General features: G+C 34.7%; 1 protein-coding gene across 2 annotated transcripts in view; it reads right to left on the reverse strand.

The window, feature by feature from the left end:
- Positions 1–19955, reverse strand: part of GABRA4 (gamma-aminobutyric acid type A receptor subunit alpha4) — a 91231-nt gene that overhangs the window by 25875 nt on the left and 45401 nt on the right. For both annotated transcript variants that reach the window (XM_049790148.1, XM_049790149.1), the window contains one exon: positions 18563–18822. In XM_049790148.1, coding sequence (XP_049646105.1) covers positions 18563–18822 — 260 coding nt within the window. The remainder of the gene's footprint in view (positions 1–18562; positions 18823–19955) is intronic.

Genomic DNA, 19955 nt, shown 5'->3' on the forward strand with positions numbered 1-19955 from the left:
CAATAAAAGTAGTGGTCAGAAACATTAAATAGTTTAATGGAAATCAAGTCATCCTTGGGACAAGCTGATTCTGTCAAATTTCTATTAACAGTGAGCCATGACTCCTTGTCTCTAGAATTATTGTGGAAGAATTTCCAATAGCCTCTTTAGAATCCCGACAATACTGTTTTTATGGGTTAATGTAATATAACTACATATATCATTATCTTGCCTCATGAAGGCAGTTCTATTACAACTGTTTAAGCTAACCATGTGACGTTGTACAAATTGATGCTTCTATGGGTCTCACCAGAGTGGAAAATTTTAAACTCTAGTCAGCTATGTTGCAATCTGAGTTTCTATCATTCAATATCTTCAATTTTATCAAACCATATTCCTAACAAAATCGCATGGAGTATAGGTCACTTTGTTATAAATATTTTGTACCAATTTAGTGAATGAACACAAGTGAATTTACTCTAGTAAAGAAATATTGTTAAAATACTAATTTAAAAAAAACAGCATGATAAAAATTATTGTGGGTACCAACAGATATCTCAGAGTCCTGTGTTAATTTCTCTTTTGGCTTCCAATTGAACAGATTCTCCAAGCTGGAACTGAATGATTAAAAATTATTGATCTGCTTCAAACAAAGAAATGCAACAATATCCTATGAATCTGAAAGGATAATTGTAAAACATAAAAAGTCAATGCAGCGGCATGAGCTATAGCACAGCAGGTAGGGCATTTGACTTGCACACTTTCAGCCTGGGTTATATCTCTGGCATCCCATAAGGTCCCCCAAGGCTGCCAGGATTGATTTCTGAGAACAGAGCCAAGAATATCCCTTTAAAGTCCCCAAGTGTGGCCCCAAAATAAACAACAACAACAACAACAAAAGAGGTCAATGCAGCTTCAATAGTTAAACACACCAAGCAAATTAGACATTCCACACAAATTTGTGGGAAGAATAAATAAAAGTACCTAAGGTAAGATCCTTATGTTTATGAAAGACTTGCCAAACCACCAGTATGTTGAAGTGCCACACACATATCTTGAGTCATCACTTTAACACAAAAGTATAATAAAGGAGCCAGAGTGGTGGTGCAATGGTAGGGTGATTGCCTTGCAGGCGGCTGACCTAGGCCAGACCACCATTCAATCCCCCGTCCCATGTGGTCCCTCAAGCCAGGAGTGATTTCTGAGCTCAAAGCCAGGAGTAATCCCTAAGCATCACTGGCGGTGTGGCAAAAAAGAAAAAAAAAGTGTAATAAAAAGCTCAGAAGCCTAATCTATATTTTAAAGCATTGTGAGATTAATAAATGAAAATTAATGTCAGTTAGAGATTCAGTTATACTGTGGAAACACTCCCATCCCTCAGTCTTAAAATACTTTAGCAGTATACTAAAATCGGAACTCTTTCTCATGTTGTTCTTTCCTTTGTTTCCATAGGAAACAGTGACTTCCAGGCATCCAAGATGACACAACATAGATTGCCAAATTGCATGCCACCCTGCAGTTGCCAAGGAGATAATGTATGTCATTCCTACAAATAATATGTTGCTCATGCCTTAATTTCCTTTATCTAGCTGTTTAAGATATTCTTTGCCTGAACTGAATTCAGATAATGTTCACTGTGTACTGATGAAAACATTCCTTTTTTAAAAATGTGTTTACCCCATTCCCCCAAGGCATTGGATCACATCACACATGCAGTCTGTGGAAGGTCTAAGCATATTTTATGCCAATTTTGGAAGCAGTGATTCAGCAATTTTCCTTGGAAAAAAAAGACACCCTGAATTCTGTCTGCTTGCATTCTAAGTAAAGTCCAATTAAATCCACACCTGGTACTAACACATTCCAGTTTAAAACAGCCTATCAGAAAAGCAGCTGCTCTCGGTTGAATTTATATAGGAAAAAAGAAAAGAGTAAGTAAGCAATGGAGATAAATATGGATGGGAAGGAAGGAAGGAAGGAAGGAAGGAAGGAAGGAAGGAAGGAAGGAAGGAAGGAAGGAAGGAAGGAAGGAAGGAAGGAAGGAAGGAAGGAAGGAAGGAAGGAAGGAGGGAGGGAGGGAGGGAGGGAGGGAGGGAGGGAGGGAGGGAGGGAGGGAGGGAGGGAGGGCAGGGAGGGAGGGAGGGAGGGAGGGAGGGCAGGGAGGGAGGGCAGGGAGGGAGGGAGGGCAGGGAGGGAGGGCAGGGAGGGAGGGAGGGAGGGAGGGCAGGGAGGGAGGGAGGGAAGACAGGTAATGTGAGAACAAGGGAGAATGGAAGTAGGGAAAGGAGGAAGAATGAAAGGGAGGAAGGACGGATAGAAGAAAGAAAAGGTGGGAGGAAATAAAGAAGGAAAGAGGGAAAGAAGGAATAATAAGGAAAAAGGAGGAAAGGCATCAGGGAGGAAGGAATTATAGGGACACATACTCAAAATGGGGCATGCATATATAGAAACAGTCAGGTGAATGTCAGCTAAAAGAGTGCTTGATGCTTGTCATCCTAATATTTCACTTGCAACTGATATATTGGGGCTACTGGAAAAAGTTATTAGTGATTTTCAAAATTTTCTAATAGTGAACCTAAAAAGTATTTTTACCCACCAAGACACACATCTCTAAGACTGCCATAAACATCCAATAATTTGTTCTTAAAACTATGAAAACAATTACAATTGTTTATTCTTTGGATTTCTATCAAACTGTTCCTAAATTAAAAATCTTCAGTCATAAAATTACATATTAATGGCATGAAGAACACAATATAGTTAAATGCTAATCAGATGGAGTCAGTGCTCAATCTGGAGAATGGTTGGGTGAGTGAGTAAAATAAACCTCTAAGTTCCACTCATTTCTTGCTATGCTCGGAGTGCATGATTGTGATCATTCTACTATGCCAACATATTAGTCTGGAATAAATGTATGCTCAGAATTTATGTAGCTATTTACAAGATGAGTAACTTTTTATCAATAGTGTTAAGTCAAGTCTTAAGAGTATAAGCAGAGTACCAAACTACCAAACGACAGAAGTATTCTTTCTATTGAATAAGACAGAGAATATTATATTGGCCCTTCTCTTTCTAGCATAAATCCAAAATATATTATCACTTGGGTCTACATATAAAATGAAATGTTAGGATTTAATCAATTTATGTCTTAGAAATTTCTTACTAATTCTGGGGCCGGAGCGATGGCACAAGCAGTAGGGCATTGCACGCTCTAACCTAGGATGGACCATAGTTCAATTCCCAGGCATCCCATATGGCCAGGAGTAATTTCTGAGTGAATAGCCAAGAGCGTCATCAGGTGTGTCCCAAAAATAAAAACAAAAATATTTTTCTTAATAATTTATTTTTAGGTAATATTCCAGGTAGATCTTATCTAGTGTCAATGAAAGGACAGCTCAATCTTTCTCTTCTCTGATTCAAACTCAGATTTCATTCTAGGTGTTTCATTCTAAATCTGAATCTTTTTTCTTTATGTTTTCTTGGTGTGTTCATTTTCTCCAAAAAAAAAAAAATCCTTGAGAGCAATGCAAATGTCTATCCATCTTATAATTACATAGCCATTTTTCTGGACCTTCTCACAGACATTTATCACAATGAAAAATTGTACTCTTTTTGCTCCTCTGTTTCCTTCAATTTGTGTTTTGGAATTTTAAAATGTCATGTTACATTTACTACTATGATATATATATATATATCACTATTGTTATATACAGTCATTATAAAATAACTGTACCAGAAAGTTAATTGCAGCCAATAATTGTCTTTAGTTGTCTCATCAAATTGTGATATTTCCTGTTGGTCTTTATACCAAATACAGCATATGTATTTTAGTCATATATATAGTTAGATGGTACTTGTGAGCATTGAACTTACAAATTATCTATCCAAATTTCATATATTCCATCAGAAGGTGACTCTGTGACTAAATTTCTGGACAGATTGAGTTACATATCTACTGTCCTCAGCTGCCAGGCTTATTACCAGCATTATTCACTCTGAATATCGTAGTTAGGGGCCACTAGTTCTTCCTGTGTACCTAGAGTATTATGCAAATCTAGTGGATCAAACAAATGTCCTGGTATATTCTTTAACTTGAATTACATTTTCATCACTGATATTGCAGTGCTTTTCTACAGAACAAATTATAAACTTGCTAGGCCATAAGAACAACAAACGTATCTTTGGGTAATTGCAGACAAAACCAGAGTCTATTCAATATACATTAATTCAGAATATATTTAAAATTTCAAATCTGTAATGAATTTGGAGATCATGCTGACAAAATATGTATATTTCACTGAAAACTTATTTTAAATCTTTCCAGGTTTTAACTTAATGACTTTCAATATAATTCTTAAAAATATTTATACTAATCAATTGCATGTACAAGCAATAAATAGCTACTGTAAAAAGAATATGAGAAAAAAACTAAAATATTAAAAATTACCAAAAAGAAAATATTTTAATTAACAAAAACAAACAATATTCATCATATAAAATCTCATTTTATTTTAATTAATTGTTAAGGAATACTAATATAATATTCTGTCAGCAGTTCATGTCCCCACTGACCATAATCTATTTCTGCCCTGAAATATATTCTTGTTCTGTGGATAATAGGTAACCTCTTTGGTGCCATTTTTAGATCAGCCCGTTGGCAAACATTAAGCAGAAAGCATGTTAACATTTTTCAGTATCAGCTAAAGCTTTAGAAAAGCGGTTTCTTGCTTGCAGAAGCAACAACAGTGAGCTAGGGAAAGGAAAAAGTGTGAAGTTCCACATCCATAAAAGCCTTCACTTTTCAAGCCAGAATAAAATAATAAACTACCTAAATAAATGTACGGAGAACACTAAGATGCCCATATTAGCTTCAGGCACACAAAGACTCTTAGGTTGTGATATTCTCAGCTCAAGACTACACTTCAGTCTTGAAAAGAAAAAAAATTTAACAACTAATACATTTTAAAATGAGAAACACTCCTAGGAATATACCCTAGAAACATAAAAATACAATACAAAAATCCCTTCCTTATACCTATATTCATTGCAGCACTATTTACCATAGCAAGGCTCTGGAAACAGCCAAGATACCCTTCAACAGATGAATGGCTAGAAAAACTGTGGTACATATACACAATGGAATATTATGCAGTTGTCAGGAGATATGAAGTCATAAAATTTTCCTATACATGGATGTACATGGAATCTATTATGCTGAGTGAAATAAGTCAGAGAAAGAGAGAGAGAGAGAGAGAGAGAGAGAGAGAGAGAGAGAGAGAGAGAGAGAGACGCAGAATGGTCTCACTCATCTATGGGTTTTAAGAAAAATGAAAGACATTCTTGCAATAACAACTTTCAGACACAAAAGGAAAAGAGCTGGAAGTTCCAGCTCACCTCATGAAGCTCACCACAAACAGGGATGAGTTTAGTTAGAGAAATAATTACGTTTTGAACTATCCTAATAATGAGAATGTATGAGGGAAATAGAAAACCTGTCTAGAATAAAGGCGGGGGTTGGATGGGGAGGAGGGAGATTTGGGACATTGGTGATGGGAATGTTGCACTGGTGATGGGTGGTGCTCTTTACATGACTGAAACCCAAACACAGTCATGTATGTAATAAAGTTGTTTAAATAAAAAAATGAGAAACACTAGGGCAATTTCTTTCTAATTACCTCTTCCATCAAAAAAGCATTTAATAAAAATAGCTGTAATTCACAAAGAAACTTCATCTTTTCCTAGAAAGGTCTTAGTATTTCCTTTAAACCATAGTAACCAGAAAAACAGCAGTTTTATAAGATTTAACTAAATAGAATCTGACTTTTCTCAAAATAAATCAAGGGTCTTTCATTATGAAAGGCAGAGCCAGTGAGGTTCAAAGGCACAGCCCACATTATCCACTCATCACTGCTCTCCACATTTCTTTAGTTAAGCTTCTCACAGAATATAATGATCTAGTTCCTCTATGAATAACCAGTTTTTGCTTACTTTCTCTGGAAGTGTATTTAGGTTTCAGTACTTCTCTGCTTTCCTCACCTTTAAAAAGATGTCCTTTCCAGAGCCTTATTCAAACAGGTTCTAAGAAAATACTCATATAATTTATTTTCCTATAAACCAGAGAACATTTCTTCATATGTTAGTTAGTAGCCCATGTACATTCAGAGGCAAAGACAAACCAATCAACTGAAACAAGAGTCTATGGTCTGGGTTATAAGAAAAATGAAAGACATTCTTGCAATAATAACTTTCAGACACAAAAGAGAAAAGAGCTGGAAGTTACAGCTCACCTCATGAAGCTCACCGCAAACAGGCATGAGTTTAGTTAGAGAAATAACTACGTTTTGAACTATCCTAATAATGAGAATGTACGAGGGAAATAGAAAGCCTGTCTAGAGTACAGGCGGGGGTTGGGTGGGGAGGAGGGAGATTTGGGACATTGGTGATGGAAATGTTGCACTGGTGATGGGTGGTGTTCTTTACATGACTAAAACCCAAACACAATTATATATGTAATAAAGTTGTTTAAATAAAAAAATTAAAAATAATTAATAGAAAACCTGAAAATCTCTGTAATGTTGTTTACATTGAAATCTTTAGAAGAATAAAATTGTCATTTCTGAGAGAAAAAAAAGAAAGGGCAGTGCTAGGAATTATTTTGTTTCAGAAACTTCCAAATCAACCAGGAGGCTTAAGGTCAAATAAAGAGCATCATGGATATGCTTAGCCTTAGCAATCCCAAAGCTTCCATAATTGAAAAATTACAGGAATCAGGTGGGTAGCATTATTTGGGGTGTGCCAGGGTGCATATGTTGCACATGTAGAGCCAAATTTCCATTTTTTGACTTACCATATGCACCCCTAGCACTGTCACATATAGATCTGATGGCCCCTCACCAACAGGCCAGAGATCATTGGGTCATTTAGTCCAGTTGGCCAATTCTCTCTGGGAGTGGACACCAGGCCCTTTGATTGAGAGGCTTGGGAGGTTGAGGGGCTGATTGGGAGGCTCAAAAAAAAAAAAACAAACCACTAAAACCATTATGGAATGAATTGTTTTGGGGAGTTTTCTGTGGTCATCTAGGTCTTTTCTTTCCTTGCACTGTAATACTTGTTACTATTTTGCTTAAATGCATTGAATTCACTCATTCTTTTACTCACAGGCTCAGTCAGCAAATATAGGATGATATTTACTTGGTGCCAGGTTCTGTGCTAAGCATTTATCTTAAAGTTCATCCTCTTCAAACTACTTATTTTAAAAAATCTGTTTAATAGGCTTATCCCAAATGATCACTAGTGACCAGTTTGTTAGGCTAGAAACAATGATGTGTTGTGATACATATAAAAGTTTGTTTTGTGCCCTTTGGTTACAACATTTTCTCTATATTTTTGCCAAGTCCTCTTTGGAAATGTCACTGTTCAGTGACAAACAGAAAGTGCAGATATAAGTACACTTTCTAGATTGTTGGACCCTTCTTTCTTTAAACATTCTCCTTCTGCTTTTTATGGTGTGATATTTTACTTTCATTGGATCCCTTGATGTTACCTGTACTAAACAGTATGGATTTAGGAAAAATACAAATTTATTTTTATTGAAGGGGTTTGGAAGGCAAACTCAGGTGTCTTCAGGACTTATTCCTAGCTCTGTGCTCAGAAATCACACCTGAAGGGCTTAGAGGACCTTATGGTATATGGGGGATAGAATACTAAGCATCCATGTGCAAGGCAAACATCCATCCATGTACAAGGATTTACTATCTCTCTGACCAAAAAAAAATTTTAAGGAGACAAATATTAAAGGTATCACATACAAAATAACACTCTACTGTCATTCTCACACTTTTTTTGGGAGGGGTGTTTGGATCACACCCAGTGATGCTCAGGTGTTAATCCTGGCTATGTGCTCAGAAATTACTCCTGGTTTGGGGACCATAAGGGATGCCAGGTGATCAAAGTGTGGCTCATCCTAAATTAGTGCATGCAAGGCAAATGCCCTACTGCTTGCGCCACTGCTCTGGCCCAATTCTCACACTTTTATACACTTTTGTGACCCTCTTATAACAGCATTTTTCTCTGACCATTGTTCCACAACTCTTTTACAAATATACAGAAAGAAAAATTAAAGTAAAAAGACTTTTTATCCACTGTTATCAGAGACAGATGGAAAAAGAGGGAAAAAAGGGGGAGAGAATGAGATAATACATATGTTGGTTTACTTGGTTGGGTAATCACAAGATTGAAGAGAATAAAGAAATGTGTATACTGACATCTACATGAAAAATACAGGCTTATCAAAGTACAAGGAATAAACTAGGGGAAGAAATAAATCTTACATAATAACAAGAATATAAAAATTTCCATAGGTTTCCTTTTGTTCTTTGTGACATTTAATTTTATTTGGTTGGGGGTGGACCACACTAATAGTGTAAAGGACTTACTCCAGGTTTTGTGCTCAGGGATCACTCCTGATAATGATCAGACTACCAGTTGTAGTATCAGGAATAGAAACTTATGTCAAGTTCAGGTAAGGCAATCACATTATCAACTGTACTATCAACTGTCACTTATGTGTGACATTTTTTACATCTAAAATGTTATGTAGATCACTGTTTTAAAAAATTAGTCTTAAAATTATTTTTTAAGTTTTTTTAAGTTATTATTAAAGAATAATTCTGTCTTAAAGGTTATGAGTAAAACTTAAAACTTAAAGAAGTTAGACATATAGTTTAATAAATTTATTGTTTTAGATGACATAAGTAGTTTAATTGGAGGCAACCAATATTTTATACTTAACAGGGATATTGTAAAGAGACAGAACTTTGGGAGGGGTGGTCTAGGATATGAAGCCTATTATGTGATTATTTTATTGCTGGCAGCAGAACAACAAGAAGGGCATGAACAATTCATCCTTTCAAGTACAATTTTCTTGTTTTAATATTAAAAACTACCTTAAGGATCTTTCTAGAATTTATTTATTTATTTATCTGTTTATTGATGCTTGGTCACACCTGGTGGTGCACCAATTTAGTCCTGGCTCTCTGTTCAGGGATCTATCTGGCAGAGAGCTGAGGGCCATATATGATGCCAGGGATTGAATCCCGGTCAGCAGTGTTAAAAGCAATTAATTGTCTTACTGTACTATTAGTTATATAGAAAGACCCAAGGGTTTCTAGGTAATTAAAAAATTTTATCTTTTAGGGGGTTGTTATTTTACATATTTCCATTACTTCATAGGATATTTATCACAAAAGAGCTAAAAACCTAGCATAGGCTGCAATATCCTGACATATAATTTCAATTCTTATATGACTGAGACAAAAGCTCATTTGCCAGGAAGCATGCTATATGAAGCAAACATCTATAATCAATTGATAATTTTTGCTTCATTAAAACACACATATATGTTGGAGAAAATTAAGAATGGGGAGAATATGACCAATCTGGGTCTTTGATCATGTATGCTTAGCTGCTAAGAGTTAGGACTAATTTATAAAGAGTATAATTTCAAGAATATGCTTTACACTTTCATCAAAGTAAGTAAAAAACTTTAGAAAAAGTTAGGATTAGGGTGGGAAGTGAGTAAGCATAGAAGCATAGAAGCAGTGTTAGTGAGAGTAGGTACAATGAAGGCTGCACTCCATATTATAGACTTGAAGTCAGACTATGTGATTATAAACTACTGATCAGATTTTTAGCAGCTGTTTGATTGGGAGAAATTACTTTCACCTTTCCCTTTCTCAATTTCTTCAATTTCATCAGAAAATTTTCAATTTATGTTAATTAGAATGAAATAGGACAGTGATGCTGTGACAATTATATGAACTAATACATATAAAATATTTAAATTTTTTCTGATATATGCAAACTCAGTGTTGGGTGCAATTTTAGTGACAGTGAATTTTATGACAGTGGAAATTTAGATATAATCTTGCCTAACTGCATCAGCTAATAAAGAAATGCAAATCCCAAATACTGGATTGTGTGATCAAATCAATAAAGAAGTGAGATTCGTTACAAAATTTCATTTTTTTTGTTTTTATTTTTTTTTTGTTTTTTTTTTGTTTTTTATGATCAGGGGTTACTCCTGGCTAAGTGCTCAGAAATTGCCCCTGGCTTGGGGGGACCATATGCGACGCTGCCGGGGGATCGATCCTTGGTCCTTCCTTGGTTACCTCTTGCAAGGCAGACACCTTATCTCTAGTGCCACCTCTCCGGCCCCACAAAATTCCTTAATACTTGAAATTCTTGACAATTTCACTAGACAAGAGACAGTGTAATGCATTTGAAAGTGTCTAAAACATTAACCAAGATTCAGTTTCCTTGCCCACAAAACTATGAACCTACAACATGGTCACCATCTCAGGTTTATTGTGCAGAGTAGTACTAGTATATTGAATTATTAGCATAATATATCACACATAGTATGAGCTAATAATAAGCAACAATAATAATGATGGCAACACATTCTCTCAACAAAATCTCTGTACTGTATAAATATACATACCTTCTACCAAACACATGCGTACACACAGCGCACACATCTACAGCCTAAGGAGGATTATATTAGGTTTACAAGAAGCCTCATTCATTGAACTTCCTACACTTCCTCTATCACTAGCCAAGATTTTGACTTGTTTGAATCCTCATTGAGGTCATTAATAAGAACTTTCGCAGAGCAGTTTCTTAGTAAACACTTATTAAGGACGAGCTGAAATTTACTCCTGTATATAAAAACATTATAAAGTTCCATGAATTGGCACATAATATATAACTATATTTTTAATATGGAAAGCATAAATTTTAATAATTCTACAATTAAATAATTGCACATTGCCTAAAGAACATTACTTATATCAGAACATAAATTGCTGTCACAAACACACCAAAATGTCAGATGAATTGACATTACTGCTTCACGTCTTTTTTGTTTGTTTAGTATTGTTTTCTGGGATGAAAAAAACCCAAGTAATTTGTTTCCTAAAATGGTTTGTCATCTTGCTTTGTAATATTGCCATCTGTTGAGTTACTCCAATAGAGTCAAATAGAACAAAAGTATCAAAAATAAGTTTAAGAAGAGCATTTCAGTAGGGCATTTGCCTTGCACGCGGCTGACCCAGGATGGACCTGGGTTTGATCCCCAGTGTCCCACATGGTCCCCCAATCCAGGAGCAATTTCTGAGCAGATAGCCAGGATAACCCTTTAGCGTCACAGGTGTGGCCCAAAGAACAAACCAAAACAAAAAAAGATAAATAAAATAACTCATTTATCAAATACAAATATACTCTTCTATTCTAAGGGATTATTTCTGTGTTTTTTTAAGAGGACAAATCCAAAATAATTTTTAAAAAAGGATAATTTCAGTGTTTCCTTATTTGGTGTGTTTTTTTTTTCTCCCTGGTAGGGATGCAAATTTACATAACTTTAGTAAAACAAAAAGAGCAAAAAATCTTGATACACATCAACAGCTACACTTTTGAGGCTGGCCAATAATGAATCACTATTTTCTTTTACAAATGAATTTTGTATCTGGACAACTCTGTTGTCCTTATAAAGGATCAAGTCCTTTATAAACTGCCAGTAAAAAAAAAATTAGATTAAATTAAGAAATGAAAGAAAAAATTTTTCATGTTAAATAAACAATTTTAAAAACAGTGTTTTTAAAGAGTTTTGAGGCTGAATAAAATGAAAATCTAAAACTGACCTAGTTTGTGTAGCCTAGTTTGTATATTCTTTTCATAAGAATGGAATGAATCTTGATATTAACCATTATTATGAAATAATTGTATCTAACAGTGTTGCCACTCGTTATCACTAAAATTTATGTAAGTAAAAGGAACTGAAATGAAAACAAAGAGAAAGCAAATATATTTTCTTTATAATACATAATGTACTAGTGACCTTGTATGTTTACTTAGACTTTTTTCCTGTTCTCTTTTGTTTTCAAAGGCTACTTCTCTCATCCCTTTAGCTTCCTATTCACTGTGTCTAACTGGTGACAATTGTACCTGCTGTTCTAACTGTGCACAGTGAACCAGTTCTAACTCAATACTCAACATCTGCTGATGTCTGCATTTTCTTCTAACTAGAAAGTCGACAAAAAAGAAAACTGAATTTTCAGAATTGACTTTTGGGTGATTGACTTTTGAAGCATCATTTTTCCTATTGTACAGTGCCTACATTTGGCTTATTAAAACTGATCAATAACAACTAAACTATTAAACACTGTGCTCTGTGGGAAAATAGGATAAATCAACCGTAATAATTCTATCAAGGAGCTAAAAATTGACTAAGTCAAATGAATAATTAGATATGAAACAATTTATATAAAATATTTAATTTTAGACATGATCAATTATATGATGTATATTTCAAATATAAAATATGTAGAAAATATAAAGAATAATATTCATCACAACCATTATTTAACTAGATACTACTAAGTGGTTTAACATGACATACTATTTAACTATCCATACAACTCTTTCCAGTAGGTTCTTTCTGTATTGTCCTTATTTTGTAGAAGTGGCTCCTGAGACCAAGTCCTTAAAACCCTTGAGATCAGTCAGAATGAATATCAAATGGCAAATAAATCTAACATTTGACTCTAAAGAATGGAATATATAAAGAAAATTCTAATGAATGAATTTGAATTTAGTCCTGCTATACTTTGAATTATATATATACATATATATATACTTGTTTTTTATATCATCTTCCTCTTAAATACTCTAAGCAGAGCAAGTAATTTCATTTTACAAATATACGTTTTTGTTTGTTTGTTTGTTTGTTTGTTTTGGGCCATGCTCCTTTGATGCTCAGGGGTTACTCCTGGTTAAGTGCTCAGAAATTGCCCCTCACTTGGGGGAACTATATGGGACGCCAGGGGATCGAACCGCGGTCCTTCCTTGGCTAGCGCTTGCAAGGCAGACACCTTACCTTTAGCACCACCTCACCGGCCCCATAAATATACTTTTAAGATTATATAAACATTTTAACATGAAAAAGTAAATGGACAATACTATAGTGAAATGGAAACAGAACTTAAGCAGATTAGGGTAGGTAGTATGTAGTAAAGTAGGCAATTGAAATATGCAAAATGAAAATCAACACTGCTATTAAAATACAAGGAATGCCCTGCTATAGTTATACCTATCTAAGCTCTAATTATTTTCTTTCCATTATATATGTTCTATTGTTCTTTTTTACAGTGATATTACCTTCATACATCTCATTCTCCATTTCCATTTCTCATTAAGGTTTGATTGAGGTGAGCAGGCCCTCTTTCCAGATAAATGGTTGTGGGTGGCTAATTTAATTCCTTGCTATCAATTGAACATTTGATAATGTATATATATAATAAGATAAATATTATAAATTGTTATAATTAGGTTATATTTTCAATGACTTCCAAAGATAATACTTGGACAATATAAACAACCATTCAGAAGATTTTTCATGGTTATTCAGAGACACAGAATTAAAAAGATTATTTGAGACTGAGTATATAATATATGAGATTACATAACTACCTTCAAATGTCTAGTCTTTATAAACTAATATATCATAAGTTTAACAGTATAAAATTTATTTTGTGAAACTGAGCTCTGCCCTCAGACACAAATGAATTAATTGAAATTCAGTTTTACATTTTTCAGCTGAATAATCTTGAATATAACAAATGATACTAATTCTTGGTTTCTTGCTCTATAACATTGGTTATTGCAAGCTCAGCACTCAGTAGCATATGCAAAGTATATATTATATAATAATTTGTTTACTGTCATAATTTAGGAGCACAAGTAGTCATTATTATTTTTCATATTTTTATTCTATTTGAGAGAGGAGGGGGTGTCAAACAGTGTTAAAGGGGACTGGAAATTACTCCTGGGGATACATAGGGGTCATGAGGTGCCAAGAACTGATCTTAGATATAAGGAACACAGTACTTATCAATGAGATATAGAAATAAGTAAAGCAGAAATCAGTAAAGTGCATGCCTTTTCTAGATTTAATCCTCAGCACCATATTGTCCCCAAGCATTGTCAGTTACAACTGAGTACTCCCAAGTACCACTGCTGAGATGGCCAAATCCTAGGTGTTACAGTGACTAAGCAGCATCAAATTCAAGGTCCCTACATTGAACTTTTAGCTCTGTTGGCCAAGAATTAAAGTTAGGGCCTCTGAAACTCTTGAGCAGTGCTTAGAAGAATCCCTACAAAAATATTACGTAGAAATCTCTCTATTATATTTTGCTTATATTCTAAATCCATTGAGTCAAATCACATTTATCTATGATAGAATAAGTATATTAAGACATAGTCCTGGGTAGACTGTAATGATAGCTCAAGATGGTTGAGGAAACACTTTGCATGATCAAGGCTCTATTTTCAATTTCTTGAACCACTTGCTCCAACACAACTTCCAGCACTGCAGGGAGCTGAATTTTTTATATACACCCTAATTTAATAATAATGGAATTATTAAATATGTGGACATTAAATAAACAAAAGTATAGCTCAACTCAAATAACAGAAATATATAACAAATATGCTAAGAATCAATAACACTGAACTGAAACAATCGCTTTGCCTCTAAAATACCAAAGGACATACTCAAGCTTCCCATAGCTTCTCTTTGATTCTGCCAATTGACTTTTCCTCCTAAATTCATGAATATTCCATAAACCATAAGCTTTCTAATTCCCAAAGAACAGAAATGGCCCCCATAAACCTCTGCTAGGACATCAACAGTCATAGGTCACATCTGGTGACAATGAATTTATCCACTAGTGAATTTATCCAAAGGACTATTAAATTAGCAAATGTCATGTAGATTCTGAAGGCAATTTCAAATGAGAGCTTGTGTTACATTTTAAACGAAAGCTGCATCCTTGAAATAAGTAAAAGGTCGTTCACCTGAGAACACATATTTAAATAAGCAAATTCCAGCTATCTTATTTTACTCTCTACTCAAACTCTAAACCTCATATCATTTTTGTATATTTCCTTCCAGTATGCTTTTAAATTTTTGTCCTTAATGTACAATTTTTCTTAATCTCTTTCTAGTTTTTAACTTCTCTCATTCATTACTTTAAGATTCCCTTATTCTTTAAAACTGAATTTGATATTGAAGCTATTCAATGACAACTTACATCTCAGAGCCAGCTGTGCTGTAGCAGGGTCAGGAATCAAGAGAAAGGATGAACCAGCCATTAATCACTGTCAGTAGAATCCAGATATCACTCATCTGAATGTATGTGCAATGTGGAATGAATGAGGAAATCTAAGCTGTCACACATTGCAGAGAACATCAATGTATGATGCATATTTGGGCTATATTTTAAAATCATTTATGACCCTTAACCAATATGACCCTTCACATAGCTTGAGGCACATGTTAACAACAGATTTATTGAATCAGAGTGGACTTAACCAATCGGATGTGCTCAGAGAAACATTTATTTGAATGGTGATTTTATTAGTCAAGATATATATATATATATATACATATGTATATATATTTCAAAGAGCAAAGACAACAATATTTTTCCAACTTTAAATTTATTCTAACTAGGTCCAGAGACATAGCATGGAGGTAGGGTGTTTGCCTTGCATGCAGAAGGATGGTGCTTCAAATTCCAGCATCCTATATGATCCCCTGAGCCTGCCAGAAGCATAAACCTAGGAGTAACCCCTAGTGCTGCCAGGTGTGACCCAAAAACCAAAAATAAAAAATTTATTCTAACTAGCGGGGCCTGAGAGATAGCATGGAGGTAAGGCATTTATTTGCCTTGCATATAGGAGGATGGTGGTTCGAATCCCAGCATCCCATATGGTCCCCAGTGCCTGCCAGGAGCGATTTCTTTCTTTCTTTTTCTTTTTTTTTTTTTTTTTTTTTGGTTTTTGGGCCACACCCGGCAGTGCTCAGGGGTTACTCCTGGCTCTCTGCTCAGAAATAGCTCCTGGCAGGTACGGGGGACCATATGGGACACCGGGATTCGAACCAACCACCTTTGGTTCTGGATCGGCTGCTTGCAAGGCAAACACCGCTGTACTATCTCTCCGGGCCCCAGGAGTGATTTCTAAGCGTAGAGCCAGGAGTAACCCCTGAGCGCTGCCGGGTGTGACACAAAAACCAAAATAAAATAAAATAAAATAAAATAAAATAAAAACCAAATTTATTCTAACTAATTTTGATATGTTTATACTAGAGAGATAGTAAACCAGAAAAGATGCTTGCATGTGTGGCTAATCCAAGTTTAATCCCTGGCATCATTTATGGTTATTCAAACCTAGTCAGGTACGATCCCTGAGCACAGTCATAAGTATGTCATGAGTTCTGCTGGGTAGGGCCCTAATACAACTACAAACCAATTTTATTCTGGTTAAGCGTATCTTAAGAATCTATGTTAATCTATTACAACATCACTTTGTAAAGTAAAGAGAGCCTTGCTAACAAATGAACTATAGGGGACAGAGAGATAGCATGGAGGTAGGGTGTTTGCCTTGCATGCAGAAGGACGGTGGTTCGAATCCCAGCATCTCATAAGCTCCCCCGAGCCTTCCAAGAGCGATTTCTGAGCATAGAGCAAGGAGTAACCCCTGAGTGCTGCCAGGTGTGACCCAAAAACTAAAACAACAACAACAACAAAAAAAAACCCAAGCAAATGAACTATGGGTGCATATTTATTATGTTATACTCAATATTATAGAGTATATAAAACAGAACATGCAGGGGAATGGGGGAAATAGAGCATGCAGACATAGATGCATATCTCTAAAACCAGGATATTTGGCTTTGCATAATACTGGGGTTCAGGCAGTCATTATCTACAAGAAACAGTCGGTATATTTTATAATTTTAATATAGTTAAAAATAATGAATCAAAATATATCGTTTTGAAATTTAAATTAGGGGTAAAGGACATGGCTAATATGGGAAACAAACATAAACTTTACATGTGTGAAAATCCTTTTTTTTTCAACTGTCACCCCATGTTCCCTTCCCAGCATTACTCTGAAGTCTGGCTGCTTTGTCTATGACACATTATTTAGTACAGCTTTAATAACTAATAAAAACTAAAAATCTTAAAATATATATACTTAAAAATAATTATACATACTTAAAATATTATTTGTAATTTCCAAGTACATGAAAAAGATCAGTGAAATGTAATTCAAAAATTAATATTTTAAGGGAATATAAAATATTAAAATCAGACCAAGTAATATTAAAAAAGTTGTTCTATGGCACAAAAATAATGTTTGTTTTCTTAATAAAATGCATTGATGGAAATGGGAATGAAACAAGCATTGGTCCTTACATGTTACTATGACTGCAAAAAATGTTGAACAAAAGGAAGTTATATAAAATAATTATAATGATGGTAAATTGTACCTTTCTTAGAATTTGAAAAATCACAAAATCAATATTAAACAAAAAAATGACAATGCTTTCAGCAAAACTGATTAATGATGCAATAAGCTTAAAAAATAAAGCAATTAAAAAGAGTAAGACGGAGACTATAAAAGCATATCAAAGCAAATACAGAAAGAAGAGTGTCTCTGCCTGACTGATGTCTATTTTCATAGAAATTTTTCTATTTTTGTAAAACTGGAATGTGCAGAAAAGTTACCATTAACGTTTTTAAACTTCAGAATGAGCCTAATATAAATATCTCTCATTAAATTTTCTATATCTTTATATAAACATTTTTTCATATTTCACTTATTTTGTTTTTTATTCACTTATTTGAGGGTTTGAGGCCATAACAAGAAATGATCAAAGACTATTCCTAGAGGTGCTGGGGAGTGTGTGTCAGGGAGGGGGTCCCAGATGAGATGCCTGGAATCAAACCCAATTTGGCTGCATGCAAGGCAAGCACTTGACCTACTGTATTAACTCTCCAGTCCCTGAAACACTTCTTAACTATGATTCCTAACAACAATAAGGTCCTTCTTATTTATTGGATTTGTTTTGTTCTTTCCTAGTAAAGAGCACATCATATGAAGTTGTATGAAGTAGATCTTGTATGGGGTCATAGAAAGAATCACTGTGTTTTGTTTTGTTTTGTTTGGGGGGGAGTCACACCCTGCAGCTCTCAGGGGCTACTCCTGGCTCTACACTCAGAAATCGCTCCTGGCAGGCTCAGGGGACCATATGGGATGCTGGGATTCAAACCACCATCCTTCTGCACCTAAGAAAATTCCCTACCGCTGTGCTATCTTTCTGGCCCCAAGAATCACTGCTTTACTTTATTTATTGATGTATATTAAAATCTCTTTGTAAAAATTCCACTTAAAAATACATACATTTTCCCCTTATAGGATTTTTCTCTTCTCCCAGTTTTCAAAAATTTAAATTTAAAAAGGAACTCTATAAAAGTCAGTGCCACATCATCAACTTCATTCATAAATGTTAAAATTTTAAGTCATTAATCAAAGTTTCTAAGTTTAAAATCACAATTATCATTTCCTTTTTATGAATTTTTAAGTAAGTCAAATATTGACCTTGGAACTTTCAAGCTCATTTTATTCCTGGTAATATTAAGGCAAAATCTGAAATTGAGAGAGATTATATGCCAAATACCTGCAGTGTTGCTTCAGGATGCTTTTCTTTAGTCACTGGCGCTTCTGAAATTTCCTGGATGGGTTTTGATGTCTTCCTTTTAGCTCTTTGCATTTGAATATTGGTGAAATAGTTGACAGCAGCAAACTCAATAAGGGCCGAAAATACAAAAGCAAAGCAGACAGCTATGAACCAGTCCATGGCAGTGGCATAGGACACTTTGGGCAAAGAATGTCGTGCACTGATGCTTAGTGTGGTCATGGTGAGGACGGTAGTAATCCCTTAAAAGTAGAAGAGCAAAGAAATAAGATACCTCACCATTACTTTTATGCAAAACAATTAATAGTATTATTAGAAGTCAGAAGGGCGACGGTGAAAAGCAGTTTGCAATAATTCAAACCAAGCCTTTTATGAACAATTCAAATTTTAGTAGTTTAGTGGAAAATGGCATAGGCATTTAAGTGAGACAGATATATCACAAACTGGCTCTTCTAATCATTAGCTTAATGGGATTAAATTTAATTTGGGAAATTTTGCCAGGCCTCATTAGGGCTTCATTTGTTATATACCTATGCATTCCTATACAAATGAAAAAATAAGTAAAGCATAGGTCACATATTGGGTCAGTATTGGTATCTGACTCAATATACATGAACAACTTCACACACAAACATTCACAAAGATACAGCACTCTAAAAAAATAGTTAGAATAACCTTTAAGGTACTAAATATGAATTAGGAGTGGGAAGTGATAGCTCTGAAAATCGTTAATATCAGAATTTATGGGGAGACATGATCCTCTACTTATGAGAATACAACCAGCAGAAAATATAAACCCAAATTGCATTTTAATAATCTTTAATAAAATAAAGCATAATTTATATTAAAATTATAATTTTTAATATAAGAAATAACCTGATATCTGTAAAATAATAATAAATATTCTTTAAAAATAACTTAAATAATCTTTATAAAGGTGTACATTAAGGCAGTCACTGTTTGTACCAGGCTGGCTCCACAGACTTACTCTATTCTCAAAAGAGGTATAAAACACACAATGAGGTTGGAGAGATAGCATGGAAATAAGGCATTTGCCTTGCATGCAAAAGGACGGTGGTTCAAATCCTGTTATCCCATATGGTTCCCCCGAGCCTGCCAGGAGCGATTTCTGAGCATAAAGCCAGGAGTAACCCCTGAGGGGTGCTGGTATGACCCAAAAACAAAACAAAACAAAACAAAAAAAAAAACAAAGAAACAAAAAATAAAATACACCATGAAAAATCATGAGTACAGGGGGCAGAGCAATAGTACAGTGTGTAGGGCCTTTGCCTTGTACTTGGCCAACCAAGTTTCAATCCCTGGTATGACATATAGCCCTCAAGCATGTCAGGAGTGATTTCTGAGTGCAGAGCCA

The sequence above is a fragment of the Suncus etruscus genome, chromosome 16 (assembly GCF_024139225.1).
Source record: "Suncus etruscus isolate mSunEtr1 chromosome 16, mSunEtr1.pri.cur, whole genome shotgun sequence".
NCBI lineage: Eukaryota > Metazoa > Chordata > Mammalia > Eulipotyphla > Soricidae > Suncus > Suncus etruscus.